General features: G+C 45.2%; 1 protein-coding gene across 3 annotated transcripts in view; it reads left to right on the forward strand.

The window, feature by feature from the left end:
* Window positions 1-17,582, forward strand: part of NF2 (NF2, moesin-ezrin-radixin like (MERLIN) tumor suppressor) — a 493,960-nt gene that overhangs the window by 59,763 nt on the left and 416,615 nt on the right. For all 3 annotated transcript variants that reach the window (XM_078667193.1, XM_078667192.1, XM_078667194.1), the window contains exons 2-3: window positions 3,469-3,594; window positions 4,345-4,467. In XM_078667193.1, the coding sequence (XP_078523319.1) occupies window positions 3,469-3,594; window positions 4,345-4,467 (249 nt within the window). The remainder of the gene's footprint in view (window positions 1-3,468; window positions 3,595-4,344; window positions 4,468-17,582) is intronic.

A 17,582-nucleotide genomic window follows, 5' to 3' on the forward strand; every position in this document is an offset into this window, starting at 1 on the left:
CGGATTGAAGCGCTGCGCTTTATTTTATTTCTCTCTTGTTGTCAGTGTCACGCAGGTGCGTCCACCAGGCTTAGTGGGGCTACGACCCTACGCCCCAATGGACGCACCGCGCCTGAAGAAAATGGGTTAAATGTTTGTGTCTTCAGGGGAAAAAACATCTGTCAAACCAAACTGGGTCGACCAGCAACGGCCACGATATTTGACATAACAAAAGGAATGTGTTGTCTAGAAATGTAGAATCAAAAGTACAATACACTGAATTTCCATTTGTCTGTACAGTGATTAACTCAGAAAGAAAATTGGGAACTCAATGGGTTACAGACGGATGGTAATAGCTGAGGCCAAGTGGGGGATGAAGCCACCAGGTGGTCTAACAAGTCGCTTCCATAAGCAGGGGAGCGAGGGGGTTGCAGTGGCATGGAGAAGGAGTGGTGCCTGGGGTCCGAAATGGAACACTAGAAAGTTTGGGCTGTGGTTGGGAGTTGAAGGGAGTTTGAAACAATCCAACTGCCTCACTTGGAATGGAGTGACTAGAGATTTACCAAAGCCCCAAGCTCCAACGTTCCCTGGTTAAGGAAAAGGTCATGAATAGGACCATGTGGTTCAATTATTTTTATATATATTTTTTAAGCGGTAGTTCGTGCTCAAGAGCTGCCTTCTAGGTACACCCATGCTACATGAAAGACAGCATTGGTCCCCGTGGTCTCACAGCTGCTTTCTTGGAGCTCTGGAGCTGCAGTGCCTCTGCTTTGTACCTGAGCCTCCTGTATACATCAGTCACTCACTAGACCCCGCAGTTCTCCCTTCTCCTTCCCGCATCATATGGGCAGCTCGGATTCCCAGGCACAGAAGAACACAATGCCTTTTGAAATGCCCCTGGGGGGGCGGCGCAGGGCACGCCCACTCCACCGGTAGGCTGACAGAGTCAAAGAAGGAGTGAACCAGCAAGTCTATCAGCAACTGCAGCAAAGCTCACACCCATCTTTTGAATGGAAATCCTTCAAAACAAGCTCCCACAAACCAATATATATTTTTTTATTTCAGTTTTCGTTATGTTCTTAGCAATAACCTTGTATTAAGGCACCAGTTCCATCTTTTGAATTATTTTACAACATGAAATTTACAATAATACGCTGACTACTTAGAAAAGAACCGCAAGTTTTACTCAGACAGAGTCTGAGCCAGAGAGAGCGTGGGTGATTTCCAATCCCAACTTTATTAATATAATTAACGCGTGAGTTAAACCTGAATGCTTCAGACGTACTCTTACTTGCCAACTTATGAATAATGCATGCCAAAACACGGTTAAGTAAACCTATAAGTCAAAATGAATAAATAAACAATGAGTTAATACAACTTTCTACTTTAACTGCTATGTACTCCAGCTCACAGACAATTGCTAAAACCGAACGGAATTAGCCCTTCACAACAAAGGTAACTGCTAACGCCTCACTGTTGCAAACTTATACTGAGTTACAGAGGTTTTGCATGGGGCAGTAGCTGCCAGGAATATGAACCGGCGGGCGCGATCTAAGCTACTGCCAAGACAGCAGTGTATGGTACAGCCAGTGCTGTACGATTCACCCGTGAGACATGTTGGCGGGACAGCGAAAGCGAGAGCTGCAGCAGCATTGCGCTCAAACCAACTTAGGAAAAAAAAGAGTGTCAAACACAAAGGGGAAAAGACTACAGAGAAGCAGACTAGTAATAGGTCAATACTCCAGGGGCAGAAAGTTCTCACAGAAGAAGGGACATAAAGTAAAACAAACCACACACAGCAAGCTTTTCAGAATGACACACACTTTAACAAATCACCAGTGAGGGGCAGAATGAAATCCCACATACTGAATACAGCATGTCTTGAAGAGACCGCGCATGCGCTGCCTAGGCAAGACCGAAAAATAAATAACAGTTTGTTAGAAGACATGGCTGACATTTGTCCCTGTTGTCTTTGAAGCGCAGCAAGCATGACAAGATGAATACAGAATTTAAAGGCATCTTTATTGCTTGGACTTTCACAGACCACAGAAATTCGGCTCTCGAGCCATTAGTGGCTTAGTTTGGGAAACTCTGCTCTAGTTCATTATCCAGCTGTCACTAATGGTTTATGTTAGCCTCTTAAATCACGTCTGAAGCAGGTAGTCCTTAAAAGCTTTTTGAAAGCAAAAGCTGCCTTTACTGTTTTGTCAATATGTTGGTGACTGCAGACTCTGCTTTTCTGCCCAAAAGGACATCTAAAATGTCTGCCTTTTAATGCTTTGCTATGTTTTCACCAGTGTGGATGTGCACACTGTTGGGAACTTGTCACCACTGATGTTATCCATGGTTCCTTCCCGTCAGTCAAGGCTATTAATTGACAGCTCTTCTGTAGCACTTGAAAGTGTAAGAAATACACTACTTCTTTGCAGTGGCAAACCAGAGCACTTGTTCAAGCTGCGAGGGGGTCTACTTCCACCGTGCTCTCGAATGTCTTTCTAATGCCGGAACTTATAGCTTCTCTCCACCTGTATGGCAGAAGTAGGATTCCCTCCATTATCTAGCATCTTATTGACAGTGGCATGGCAAGGATTTCTTTGGCCCTCTTCCTGTGAAAGGAAAATGGGTCTTCTTCCCAGGAGGTGGTAGTAAAAGACAGTCCTCATTCAGGTGCTCTCATACACCTCGGTCATAGTGTTTGTCACTGCATCTGCTGCGCCTATGGCGGTGACCTGTGTCTCAATAGGATTTAGAACTACCCTCCTTGTCTTTCAAGAACAACTGCCCACTACCCCATTTGAGCTCTGGGTGCTTAACAGTTCTGGCCAGTATTAGGGGGTGAACCCACTTATTAGTCTCCAGAGTCTGCTGAACTGCTCCCAGCAAGGAGCAACACAATTCCCCCCTGGTGATGTTGATGTTCAGACATCAGATGTGAGTAGCAAGTTATTTTCCGCAATGGACTTGTTGATTTGATGAAAACTTTCTTTTTTTCATTTGTATTACCTGATCGAAATAACATTTAAAAAAAAAAAGCAAATTAATAGCTTTTGTAGATTTATGTTGAATAGGGAGGGAGGGTGTGTAAGACCGGGTAGGGGGCTTTATTTTTATGCTATGTTACATATTGACGGTTAAATAGCATTGGTCTCACCTGAGGGTGACCCAGTTTTGTTAGATTTTGAGAATTTATTTTCCTGATTAAATGGGATGTATTTATTTTGACTGTCAAAGTGTTATCCCTTACTTTATTCGTGAAAGGTTTTGACATGATGCTGTCCCGAGTAAATTGGAAGAGGGTTATTCTGGAAACCATTCACTTTGTTTGCTTCACATAAAAGGGTGAGTGGAGGAGGAATGGTCCAAATCTTTAGAGTGTCTCTCCAATTGGTTGCTTTGCATTGTCATTATTTAAACAATCAATATTGATTTCATGTTCGTCACATAAAGTCATGTTTTGTATTATAGCATTGACTTTTTCTCTTGGTGTAGATGAAGTGGAAAGGCAAGGATCTGTTTGATCTAGTTTGCCGGACCTTGGGACTTCGAGAGACGTGGTTCTTTGGACTTCAGTACACCATCAAGGACACCATAGCGTGGCTGAAAATGGACAAGAAGGTTTGGAAAGAAACGCTATTTAATATGGGTTTTGGGAGTACATGAATGGTGCAGGCGGTCAAGGATGCTTGAGGCACGCTTTTACTCTGAAGTTGAGTGAGTGGGGTCTTTCTGCTCTTATGTGGCTCACATAGCAGTGAAAAGGAAGAAAAGATGCAGTGGTGCTTTTAAGGGAGGGTGTGAAATATGGCTTGGGTGTAATGTTAGTAAGAGGTGCCTCCTGAAGGTATAAGTAGAGTGCAGTGGCAAATAGGAGTGAAGAAGCTAAGGTAGAGGCAGTGAAAAGCTGACTAGGAATAGTAAAGGTATTGTGGTAGATTCTGTGATAGAGATGGAACTACGGGGAGAGAAGCACAACCTGAGTAAACAGGCGATATGGTAATGGGGGAATGTCACAGCAGACTGTTATGCATAATGAAATTGTAAGTGAAGCAGTATGAGCATCGTAAAGCTGTGGACCCAGTGAGGGGGATGAGGCTGTGCAAGGTGATCTGGAGAGATACATTAAACGTGAGCTGGCGAGAGGTAGCAAAAGGTGCGAGGTTTTTGTGTATCTGGCAGTGGAGACTGCTGTTATGGGAGTACAAACTGAAAGAATGGTATGCTATGTGGAGGTATTGGTGAGGGAGACGTTGCGGATGACCAGTAGAAACTGTGAAGGCTCATGATGAATGGGCCTTGGAAAGAGTATAGCACAGGTGTTGAAATATGTACTCTGAGGACTAGAAACATTAATTCCCTTTATTACAGGTCTTGGATCATGATGTCCCTAAGGAGGAGCCTGTCACCTTCCATTTTCTGGCCAAATTCTATCCTGAAAATGTTGAGGAAGAGCTTGTTCAAGAAATCACACAACACCTCTTCTTTCTGCAGGTAAGACTGTGTTTTATGTGTTGACTTCAAGTTTTTCCTATATTTCTTTCATTATTAATTTTCGGGTGAATCTTCACTGTTTTTTTTTCTTTTTCTGTCTCTGTGTGTTAATTGCCTTCTTTCTTCTTTTGTTTTTGTCCCTTTGTTCAGTTACAACATTGAAATGTTTAGAGCTCCATTCAAGTCAATGATGTGTCTCCAGGCTAATAATGCCTATTCTAGGCCTTCTGCTCCAACATTTCAACGTGTGTTTCTGCCTTTTTAACCCCTACTGCGCTACCGCGTTTTCCCGCTGTGCGCTTAAAAAAAAATGGCTTGTTTATGACAAAGCCAGCTCGTCATCCGCGCAGCGCAGGTAACGCTGATGACGAGCTGGCTTTGTCATCAGCACCGAAGGGGTTAAGTTAAAACTTTCTAAAATCAGTGAGAGAATGTTTTAATATTAGTTTTAGTCATTTTGCCTCGGGTTATACCAGTTATTAAAGGCCCTCTCACTCACTATAGGCCCTTGTCTGCGGCTCAGGCCTATAACTGTGGTTTAAGGCTTTTAACCTCTTAGGTGTGGGTGTGACCCGCACTACCTCCCCAGTGTGCCTATTGGCCATTGGTTGACATTGGGGAGGCATGTAAAAGCCCCTATGGTGAAATGACAAGAGAAACAGTCCCTCTAGACCTAAATTTCTTTGGTATTTGGCTTGTCAATGCTCAAAAATAGGGCAAAAAGAACATAATGCTCCACACCAAAAGATGCATCATTATTGCAAATTTTATTTCATCTAATTTTTTTCTTTTTTTACATTTTTTTTAGAGACTTCAAATTGTAAAGAAAGTACATATATCTTTCAAGTTATTAACATACTTTTTCAAAAAATACATGTGACTATCTGCATTATTCGAATAGTACACTACATAAAATACAATAATAAAAGTGATTCAACTTACCCGCACTCACACCTCTCACTACACTGCAACCATATCACTAGCACACAATACACTCATACTCTCCACCCCCAGAACAACACTGCATGAACTGATGGAACCATCAGGGTGATGAAATCAACCCTCAATTGCTGTGCTGGTAGCTGGTTTAAAGTTTGTTTATTTCCCCCTTTCCCTGACCTTTTTAGTACTTTTTTAGGGGGTATCCTTGCTAATCCGAAGGCCCCTATGGTGCTCTGCACCAGGGGGACTCCTTTATTCTTTTTTAACCTTGGGCTGCTTGGGAAGAGCTTTCTAAGCAACCCGAGTCTTTAGTTTTTGTTTAGTGTAATGACAGGTGGCCGAATGCCTCTCGGGTGTGCTACAACGCCTGATTACAGTGGAGCAGGTTTTTCTGTGCAGGGTGAGTGACCAGTGACAAAATGAATTTAAAGTTGCTTTAATTAGTCCCTAAAACTTTATGCTGGAATAATCAGGCAAGATTAAAAAACTGGAAGATGTCCTGTTTGGTTTAATTGGCCAAAGACATTCACAAGTGTTTTAAGTGAGAAAAGTAGGTCTACATGTTTCTGCCTCCGTGTGCAGAATTGCGAGGCTTTCTTCAGGACCAGTGGTGACACAAGGGTGTGCACTCGCTAGGGTGCACTGATCCCCTGTGTCAAACAAACCGCACACTTAATGTTAAGCTCTCACCGTTATCTGAAAGGGAACGTAAATGAATTCTGGAAGAGAAAATAACATATGAAAACATCCAGGTTATAGTTCTAGGTCAGAGCCCATCAAATGAGCCAAAGCAGAATGATGTTAGATGTTACCCCCAATTTGCCTCCTCCTGGGGAAGGGGGGGCCACTAGTCACCGGGGACTGCATTTATGCAGAATTTGTTTGGAGTGGGCACGACCCCTCTGGGCATGGGCCCGTGCTCTCCTCCACCCGCACCTCAGTTGCTTCTGCTTCCTTGAGGGGTAGAAAGCCACTGAACACCAGCGATTCATGACAGTACCAAACCAAATAACAGGATGGGACAGCCTACTGTGGCATCAAGCCCACAATAAGGCAGGAATGCATTTTTTTAAATAAAATATTGGTTTGGGGCAGGTCCAGTTTAACATCTGGCCACATTCTCACCTCTAAAGCATCAACAGTCTTTCTGCTCCTCTGCAGACACAAGAATCCCATCCCAATGGCAAGCGAGAGGACAGGAGAGTGTGGCTAACTCCCAGTATCGTTGCTTTTACAATGGTGAACGGCTGGATGTTTTGGGCTCTGGTAGGCTGCCACCTGGGAAAACCTACTAGACCCAGACAGGTCTGAAAACTAGACACCCGTGGGCGACGAGGGTGATGTGCTTTACGTGAATCCAACAACATCATCTTACCCACAATGCCCTGCAAACCTCAAACTTTGACTAAAATCATTTTCCTCCAATTTCTGTGAAGAAAACCTCTGCAATCTGTGGGGAGCCACAAATTTCCTACCACGCTGGATTGCCACATGTATCCAATAAGTACAGTGCAACACTTGTGTGGGTAGGCCAAGAGATAATGACATAAAAGACCCCAAAGGGGCTACGTGGAGAAATCGGCTGTAGGGATAAATGCAGGATTTGGGGTCGTGCTAAGCCGCCACCCATGGAAACCTACCAACCGCAGACAAATTTGAAAATTCGACAACCAGGGGTATTTCAGGGTGGTGTGGCTTGCGTGGAACCCAGAAGGCTTCATTACGCACAATGCCCTGCAATCCTCAGACTGCCTGAAAGCACGCATTTTCATTAAATGTTTGTGATGGAAAATTCCAGAATCTACAAAATTCCTACCACCTAGCATTACCCCACTTGTGCAATAAAAACGCTGCACCCCTTGTGTGGCTGGGCCTAGTGCCCGCAACAGAAACAGATCAAACCGAGGTCTATTAGATCCTTTGCTAGGGGTCTCCCATTGACCTTGGTTTGTTCCCCCTGGGAATGGGAGGTGGTGGGGCAACTGTTAAAGAGGTTAACAACCAGCAAAGCCCCCTGCATTGGGTTAAATCACACGTTTTGAATGTTTAGAGCTCCACTGAAGACAATAGTGACTCAGGGCCAATAATGGCTGGTATAGGTTTTCTATTCCAACATTTCAATGTTTTTTTTTCTTTTTCTACCGTTTTCATTTAGAACACGCTACCTTCAGTGGGTGGAATATTTTAATAGCTTCATGCCCTTTCTCATGAGGTTCATAACGGCTGTTAAAGGGTCTGACCTGTGATCTCGTCAGTAGTGCCGGTACAGGGCCGTTAATATTGGTAGAGCCCTCAAAAGTGGGTCATGAGGCTATATTCTGAGGTTGCCTACCTTAACCTCCTCTGAATCCTTTTATTTTTAGAAACTAATGTGATTTGAAATTGATGGCAATGTATTGTAGTTAAATTGGGCTCTACAAGTAAAGCAGGGTTGCGCAGGTGAAAATTACTTTAGGTAGAAGTTGAACTAGAAAATTAGACTCATGCACTACTTTATGCTATTTGGGTTTGAAGGTGCACCCATTGTGCCTTTGGTATGGTGACAGGGCTCTAACAGTCAGGATTCCCTTTCCATTCAAAGGTTTCCATTGTTAACAGGAGTCTGACAAAACTAGTAATGATATGTTACTAGTATTATGCTATCATGTTTGTGCTGTTGGGAGTTGCTAACTCGAGAGCCATGCGCAAGAGAGAGATGGCACAAGCAGTGCCCATTTTATTTCGATCTGACCCAACTAGATCAGAGCACCCGAAGGATGGCATTAGTGTTTTTTCCAGGGTTTAAAAACCACAATACAAGCACAGAACATTGTTGGGGATTCATTCCATACAAGGGGAGAGGTGTGGCGCTGCAGCCAGATTGGCAGTCTCCGAAGCGCACAGCTCACGGCTCGATCCCCGGCAGCAGCTCACCTCAGCATCATGTGACTCTGGGCATAGCTCACTTAATCTCCCTGACGGTCCCCAGTGCCTTGAGACCCTTAGGGGGGATTCGTTTGCGCTTTACAAATACTGGATTTATTTAATCCGATGTCTTGAATGAGACCCTCCTACAGATATTGTGAGTCTTAAACTCATTAACATGCAAGGTAGAATGATGTTCTGCAGCAACCTAAATGACATCAGCAGACTCCCAGACTAGACCTGCTTCTGGGTGAATAAAATATGAATATATTAGTATGAAGGGTCAAGTGAACACACTACCTCGGGTTGAATTGAAGTTGTACAGCTGTGCCGTGCACCAGGGTAACACTCACTGAACTAGAGTGTAGTACATTTCAAAAAGGATGCATCCCCATGCAAGTGGGATATGTCCCCGGGCACTAGTGAGAGGTCCTTTGATAAAAGTTTCAGTAGTTGATTGCCTTATTCATGAAAACACAACTCTTTGTCCATAAGTTTCACAATTTAATGGAATTGTTGCATCACAATTCAGTAACTATTGTTCAAACAATTCGAACAACATTTCCCAGAATGCAGTGTAGCAGATGCATACATTTCAATAATCCCAATCCATTTCGACTATGCAGCCTTCATCTGGGGATGCTCTGCAATGGTTACAAATGACTACTATGAGTTTACTCGAAAATGAACATGAAGAATGCCACTGAGTGACGCTTGAACCTTAACCCACTGGTGACTGAAAAATGCGTGCTAACGGTTTTTATCAACTGAATGGATGGTGTAAAGAAAGAATTGAAAGGAAATGAATGGTAATAAAGTGAAAAGCGTGCAAGGAAATTACAGGATGATTAAAGGGCATCTTGTGCTATCGCAAAAGTTCAAACAGTGCCAGAAAGGTTGGAGGTTAAACAAAAAGCGTGCAGAGAAATTGCGGGGAGTTTAAAGCGCGTCTAGTGCGGTTACCAAAGTTCAAACCGTACCGGAACAGTTAAAGACATGCCGATAGTTATGGTAAAAAACAGTGCACTACGATTCCTGAATTTATGTTATGTTATGTTATGTTAGTTGAATTTTTTGAGCGCACAGCTGCCCCAGCAAAGGGGCGTCCCGGCGCTATATCTGAAAAGAAGTAACATAACCAACAACGCAGAAGGGGTAGGGAGTGATTAATAAGATAAAGGAAAAAGATGAGTCTTAACCGCTTTCCTGAACGAAAAAAGATCTTCTAAAGAGCGTATGTGGAGAGGAAGTTCGTTCCACAATTTGGAGGCCAAAACCGCAAATGATCGGCCTCCCAATCTACATTTTTGGAACCGGGGAACAAGTGCCAAATTCTGGCCAGCAGAACGGAGGCTGCGCAGAGGAGTGTATGGAGTCAAAAGGTGCAGAAGGATGGTGGGGGTGTTCGTTTTAAGAATTTTAAACGCAAAGCAGAGGGTTTTGAACTCTATGCGTCTAATTACAGGCAGCCAATGTAATTTGAATATGGTACTACGGGCTGAACAAAAACGCGGCAGGCCCACTAAGGCCCTGGCAGCCGCATTCTGAATCCGTTGGAGTCGTAGGACTTCCGCCTGATTGGCACCCACAAACAGTGAGCTCGCGTAATCGAGCCTCGATAGAACGCTAGCTTGTATCACCATCTGACGGGTGGGGGCATCGAAAAATTTGAGGATAGGCCTCAAACCGCGCAGAATGCCAAAGCACGTGGATGCCACCTTCTTAGTATGGAACGAGAAGGTCCAGAAACCGCTTACCAGTAAATCAAGTGAGGAAACACCGTTGTTGTGATTATCGTTGTTACTCGAATCTTTCGTGGTTAAGACTGTGAAATACTCATTAGCTCTAAATAGCGTGGTCACGATGACGTGCGCTAGATGATTAGTGAAAGTAGAAAGGGGACTAGGAGTGTGGTTAAAAGGACTGTGGTGTGTGTGGTGGTGCAGGTTTACCCTTTCAATGAACAAACGTCAGGCCGGTAGTGGAGTTTAGGATACTTTATTTATTGCAAGATTGGCACTGGGAAAGAGCGCCGGGCGTCTTACTGCGTTCGCGCTCCGGCAGACTCTGGCAAGCGCGAACCACCGTTCGCGCATGCGCATAGACACGCGCTCTCGCCAGTGCGTGTTGCGTCACACATACACGGCGCGGCTAGAGCGCTGACACCACATGGTGCTGTCTATAAAGTTGTAGAGACGCTATCGGAGAACAGTTAAATGAGTGAGATATCTTAATGCTGTCATGTGTGCCTCAATGGTGGGGTATGCATAATAAAGATAAAATAATATGCCATTTGGAATGAAAAACTATTCATGATAAGAAAACTATTGATCAAAAATCTATTCATCAAGGAGGGGCATGGTAACATGGTGGGTTAGAGTTCGAATGCTAGTTAGATATTTGCACGAACAGTCTATAAATTATAAATAACACAAAAACTCCATGCGATCATTCATTCCATGGGGTTCAAGGAGCATAGATGGTTGATCCAGTAATTTTCACGTTGGAAGAAGAAATTATGGTTGTCTCTGCCTTCTTGTCTGTCGATCTTCTCCAGGATACAGAATTCCAATTGGCTAACATTATGCCCAGCTTTAGCGAAATGATGAGCTACTGTTGATTTTATTTGTTTAGTTCTAATGTTGGACTTGTCATCATTTCTTATTGCAACGTGAAAACGATGCTATTTCCTCACTTGATTTACTGGTAAGCGGTTTCTGATAAATTCAGGACTCGTAGTGCACTGTTTATTTACCATAACTATCGGCATGTCTTTAACTGTTCCGGTACAGTTTGAACTTTGGTAACAGCACTACGCGCTTTAAACTCCCCGCAATTTCTCTGCACGCTTTTTGTTTAACCTCCAGCCTTTCTGGCACTGTTTGAACTTCTGTGATAGCACGAGATGCCCTTTAATCATCCCGTAATTTCCTTGCACGCTTTTCCCTTTATTACCTTTCATTTTCTTTCAAGTCTTTCTTTACACCGTCCATTCAGGCAATAAAAACCGTTAGCACGCATTTTTCAGTAACCAGTGGGTTAAGGTTCAAGCGTCACTCAGTGGCATTCTTCATGTTCATTTTCGAGTAAACTCATAGTAGTCATTTGTTACCATTGCAGAGCATCCCCAGATGAAAGCTGCATAGCCTAAATGCATTGGGATTATTGAAATATATGCATCTGCTACACGTCATTCTGGGAAATGATGTTCGAATTGTTTGAACTATAGTTACAGAATTGTGATGCAACGATTCCGTTAAAACGTGAAACTTACAGACACAGAGTCGTGTTTTCATGAATAAGGCAATCAACTACGGAAACCTTTATCAAAGGACCTCTCGCCAGTGTCCGGGGGACATACCCCACTTGCATGGGGATGCATCCTGTTTGAATAAAAGAGGAACACACAAATAGCAAATACATATTAGAGTCTAAGGATGACTAGTGTAAACTATACACAACCCGTGTGCACTTTAAAGGGGAGCAATAGTATAAAACTGTAAATGTAACTTCGCTTTTTAAAAGTGACATACACGTGTAAGTTGTTAGGGCTGAATTCATCACATGGTAATGGAGTCCATATGTGATGGCATTGGAGTAATCTGAAGTGAAATTTTACACCCGTGTGGATATTTGATCCGTAGGTTATAAAATTCCATTCTGCTACACTAGCCCCTTTTCCTCCAAGACCCTGCATAGTTTAGGGTGGCCTTGGAAGATATTATGAAACAAGGCCTGACCTATTTAGGTCAGTACAAGTGCCAAGGTGATAATGGAATTATTGAAACTTTAATCTTGAAATGGCGCATGAAGACAGCTGGTCCCAGTGAGACGTGGCATCTGTTCTTTTTGTCCAGCTTGGCCTCCTACAAGCTGAAATGAAGCATCTACATCGAGTTTCATATTCCCAGCCTGGCCATGGAATCTGTTCCTGGGCAGATTTTGCTGTAAGTAAACCTGTTAAACAGTGCGTCTGATCCATATTAGCCATCTGATTATAGTTGACATCTGTGGTGGGCATGCATCAGCAAATTCTCTACCTTAGACTGGGTGGCTGTGTTCTCCTTTTATTCTGTTGCCCAATGTATTCATTTGTGTGGTTTGCCATATGATCTTACCCATGTCTGCTTGTCCTTTACTTCTTTCTCCCAATTACATTTTTTATATTTTTGTTTGGTTCTCTTAATTTATTACTCTGTGCTCCCTTCTCCATTCTTGCTGTCAGTTTGTTTGTATTTCCTCAGCTATTTTGTCAGGATTTTTTTTGTCTCACTCAATCTTCTTATATTTTCCTTTTAATTCCAATATGATTGTTAACTTGTTATTTATTATTTAATTCAACAGAGAGTCTATGTTCTGCCATGTCAAGTCTCTCTGCCTGTTTGTCAATTTTTTCTTTCAAATGGTCTACCCCCACTGTTAGCAAGTCTATTTTGCAATCTATTGTGGAAAGACTTGTTTTCAGCTCCAGTAGCACTCTTTTAATATCCAAGGAGTCATTCTCTCTATTTGGGGCTTTGTAGGAAAGTGGATTGTTATGTGGTGTGGTTGTGAGAACTCCCAATGTAATAATCTCACAATCTCTATCCAGTCCAGTTAGGATCTTTAACAAACAACCTTAGCGCAGTACCTATGGCCAGAACAGTTTGGGTCAACGAAAGGTACAAGTGTAAAGTATTTACAAGTGTCAGGTTAATAAGTAAGGAACACAACATAATAAAAATCAGACACCAATTTATAAAAATAAAGTGTATTTTTATCTTATTTTCAACACCAAACGACAAAAGTCTATTGAGGGGTACCGGTGAGATGATCTTTCAAAGGCAAGTAAAATATTTGAAGTTCTTGGCAGCACTTCATCATTGAAAGCAGTTGAGAGCAAATGGGCTAAAATGCCTTTTAAAGTTTTCTTAGACTAGCCACATCAGGCTGGGGGTATTTACAAGGACCACTCGGGTCTTGATGGACAGTTTACCTGCCGTAGTCAGCGGTCTTCGGGTTCTCGGTGTCTTTTTCCTCCCTAAAACGGTCCAGTCAATAGGTGATCCTAATACTGGGTATGAAGGTTACTGAAGCGATGTGGTGAGGTTTCCTGTGTCCACCTTGGCATCTACAAAATTCAGGGTGCATCTTTTTTTTTTTTTTTTTAAAAACCTTTATTGATTCAATCAAATCAGTACAGGCGCAGGCCTACAACCACAGGGGCCGGCCGCAAACTCAGGAGATAGAAACAGGAGCATTGCAAATGTTTACGGTTCAAGGATTAATCACGGTGTAGTCATAATACGAGGTTGTAGCACAACGAAGCACAAGGATAAGAGGTTTCATTTTTATAATATTGAAAAAGAAGCTGCGGCTATATCATCAGAGGCATCACACTACACAATAAAGAAGAAGAGACGGGAGGGGCATATCCCTCCACGCAATCGGGAATCGATGATGAGCAATAAGGTCGAAAACACACTACGCCCGCCGAAGGCAGGCCAGGAGTAAAGGTCAAGCAATGGCGAGCAATTTAGCGAGAACATCATATGGAAAACCCACCCGTCCGAAACAAGAAAATAGAGGCAAGTGCAGAAGCCCGACAGAAAAAAGGATGAAAGAGGGAGATACAGCCAACCCTACTAAGAAGGAAGAGAGAAAGGGACCATAGAACAAAACAAACTAAAATAACAAAAAAAACAACAACACCCGCCACCCTACATCACCGTAATGGCTATGGCCTACCCCACTAACAGCGTGCCTGTCGCCCCAGAAGTACCCTAAAGAAAGGAAGTAAAGATAAGAAAGAGAGGAAAACAATAAAGAAAAAATATGAGGAGAAGAGCCGGCGATTCAGATACCCGGTCCCTCCCACCCCCGCATACTAAAATCGTATAAACAGAAGCCATAGAAAAGTACAAATATCAGCAAGCACATAAAACGCAATCAATTACAGCCCCACAAGACGTGTCCTTGAATCACCACTAACCAGCAAGAAGTCCCTCCAAGTCCCAAGCGAGGTCACCCCTGGCCACTTCTGTTAATAGTCGAAATGTTAAACAGCCTTGCAGTCGGGAGACAATTCGATACAAAAGGTTCAATCGTTCCAGGCAGATCAGGTAGCGCCGCCGCCCAACATCGTCCCAGCCACCGAGAAACAACTGACGATGCATGGCGGAGGCCAGAATGCAACAATACCCAGACCACCAACAGTTCCAAGTCCAAAAACAGGTCCGCCAAGCACGGAAAGGAAAGCACAGGATGTGGGAAGCACCGCAGCACAGCCCGGGCCCCATGTACCATGGATCGATGGAGCCTCTCCACTTGCTGGTCAGAAAAAGGCCCCGATGAGACAACCACTTGCGGAACAGGTGTGACGACAACAAGCTCAGGAACCAAATCCATTCGCGCCCCCAAGACTGTAGACTCATCCGGGGAACATGACACTGCGGCAGAAGGAGACTCATCGGCACCGACTCGGGGGCAAACCACTACGCTACAAAATGGCGGGTCAGCAATGGCGGCGATCCTTCCCTCCAAGTCCCGGGATCTCCGGAGCAGAGCAGTCCGCAGGGTTATCAGTGCAACCAGTACGTGGCTACGCGTAAACGTTTCCCCATGTAGCCGAATTCCAGGGGTCTCAAGTTCAGTGGTTTCTCCGTCTCCGGGAGGGGTGCACTCCAAGGCGCCATCCGCCATTTCAGCCATTTCGTTCTCCGTCACTTCCCCTCCACCTCCGAGTCCAGTCCGACCACCATAGTCAACAGGTCTCACGGCTGGACTTCGACAGTCGGCGCTTGGTGCAGAAAGGAGAGTCAACAAAAGGCCGGGTGCGCTCCCCGCAGCTCGCCGGGAGCCAACCGCCGGTTCCCGGACGGGACTATTAACATGGCCGGGCGTCACACCCAAGGGGAACCGGGCGACACGGCCACTCTCCGGCTCGGCGATATCTCGGGTTCACGGGGCAACCCACTATTGGGAGTGGGTTGGTACCAACTCTCCCGGCTCGCGGCTCTCAGGCTCCCACTGACCGGCTTCTCATCCAAACCAGGGCCGCCAACACTACGAACACTGCCGGGCAACCTCTGCACTCGAGGCCCCGGCGTCAGCGCCACTAAGGCCAGCAAGCAGACGGGGACAGTTCTTCGGATCTACTGCACGGTGGAGCCCCAGAAATAGATGGTAAGTGATCGCTTCTCTTCAACAACTTAGATCAACAAGCCTCGCTCAGGATTATCGTCAGGATAGACGTGCGGGGAGGAAGGGCCCTCGGAGCCAAGCGTTCATGCGACTGTTCCGATCGCCATCTTGGCTCCTCCCCCCCCAGGGTGCATCTTGGACCTCATTACTCATTGTCCACATTACATCAGGGTAGTCCAGTGCAGGTCCAGTTGCCGCTGGTCAACTGGTCTCCTGGTTACAGCAGGTTCAGCGGTTGCTTACAGGTAAGCAAATCCTTTTCCTTGGGTGACCAGAGTCCGCGTCGACTTCGGCTATGGGTCCCACAACTTGGGGACACCTCTGGAAGGTCTAGACTTGGTCACTCAATAGGCACTTAGTTGTCCAGTGGCAGGCACATATTCTGGACAGCTGGGATTTCAACGGGTGCAGGTTCCTTTTGGTGTCCCTGAAGCTTAACAGCTGCCCACCTATCCCTTGGAGTCACTCCTGTCCTTGCACAAGTGGAGCTCTTTTCTGTTAGGAGAAGGGCCAACTTCCACGGGAGCGAAGACAAATCCCCACACCTCCAAGACACAGCAGCAGGAATGTGCTAACAAGGTAGACCACACTCCTATCTGTTGTATCCTAAAAGTATGAGGGAATTTACCCAAGGAGTGTCCACCACTCTCCTCATACGTGGGGTAACAGAATAGTAGAAAAGGCGTCTCCGGGGGGGGTGGTCCAGGCTAGGAAACAAAGATCAAGTTAGGAATAGACACAATCCCTATGCTTACATGAAACACCATAAAACATTGACAAGTGTGATCACTCATGGATCTTACCCCAAGTGTAGATCGGGCCGGCGTCAACGATGAGTCCAGGTAATCAGGGAGGGGTCCAAACAGGACTCACGAAGGACTCAACACACCTCTGACGCAAAGCAAATGGTAAGGGTAGGTGAGGTGAACTGGCCGGCTGACTAAAGAGGTCAGGCCAGCGGAGCAGTAACACCAAAACACCAGACAAAACACACACAAAACAGAAAAGGAGTGAGGGGCACCGACCGGCTGCACAGGGGGCGAATACAGCGGAGCAGCACCCACTCAGGAGGTGAGACACCCGGCCCCTAGGAGGATAGGGCGGAGCGCTCACTCTCAAGAGGAAAAAACCACTAAAGCAAAGGGGCAAACCAAAGAGGTAACAGTGGTAGCAAAACCAGTATAAAGCAGAGAGTGAACCGATTACGCCCGCAAAATGCGTGAGGAATAGCAGGGCGTCGCGTTCACGGAAAACGAAGCGGCAAAGAATACCGCTTTCACAACCAGACACCACACGCACACTCACAGGGCAGAAAAGCGAGTAGCAGAGGGTCAGGAGAATCAGGTATCAGGCGACTAGAAGACAGAGCCCAGCAGAGCTCTAGACGGCAGCAAAGCAACTCGAACAGGAACCAGGAAGGGGGCGTGGTCACAGCAAGTAAGCCAAGCAATGATGGGAGGGCCCAGCTCCTCCTTATCCCACTTAGGGAGCGTCAGAAAAGTACGGATTTTGACGCTAAGGGTTCAACTGAAAATGCACGAACCAGAATGAAGCACACTTGCCAATGTTAATTCCTAACATTTTCCACTAGTAGGAACAGCAGGCACAGTTGCAGGTCCCTTGGATGCAGCATGTACAGTCCAATCTTTGGTGCAGACTCTTTGCCGGGTTCAGGGAGCAGCAGGCAGTCCTCCTGTCTTCTTCCAGTCCCGTTGTGATCTGAGGACTGTGGGTGTCGGGTGCCACATTTATGCCATCTTTTCGTTTGTGGGTGGGGAGATCACACTAGCCAAGGGGGAACAGTTCCTATGAGGCTACGTTTCCAACTTTGTTTTTGGGGCCTAACTCACAGAAAAAGACAATGCCAGGGTTCCCCTCTGTACCCTAAAGCAAGATGGCACAACCCTTATTCCCCTGGCACACACCTTGGGTGTTCCTGGCATAATGAGACACTCCTCCTGACAAACTGGTACCGCAACAGGTTTTCTGCCCTCACGGGGGATTCCAGTCTGCCTGCCTGCACAAAGGAGTGGGCAGTTGAAGGTGTGATTGCCATTTGCTTCACTGAAATTTTTTTAAGCTGAGCC

Source organism: Lissotriton helveticus, chromosome 11 (assembly GCF_964261635.1).
Source record: "Lissotriton helveticus chromosome 11, aLisHel1.1, whole genome shotgun sequence".
Taxonomy (NCBI): Eukaryota; Metazoa; Chordata; class Amphibia; order Caudata; family Salamandridae; genus Lissotriton; species Lissotriton helveticus.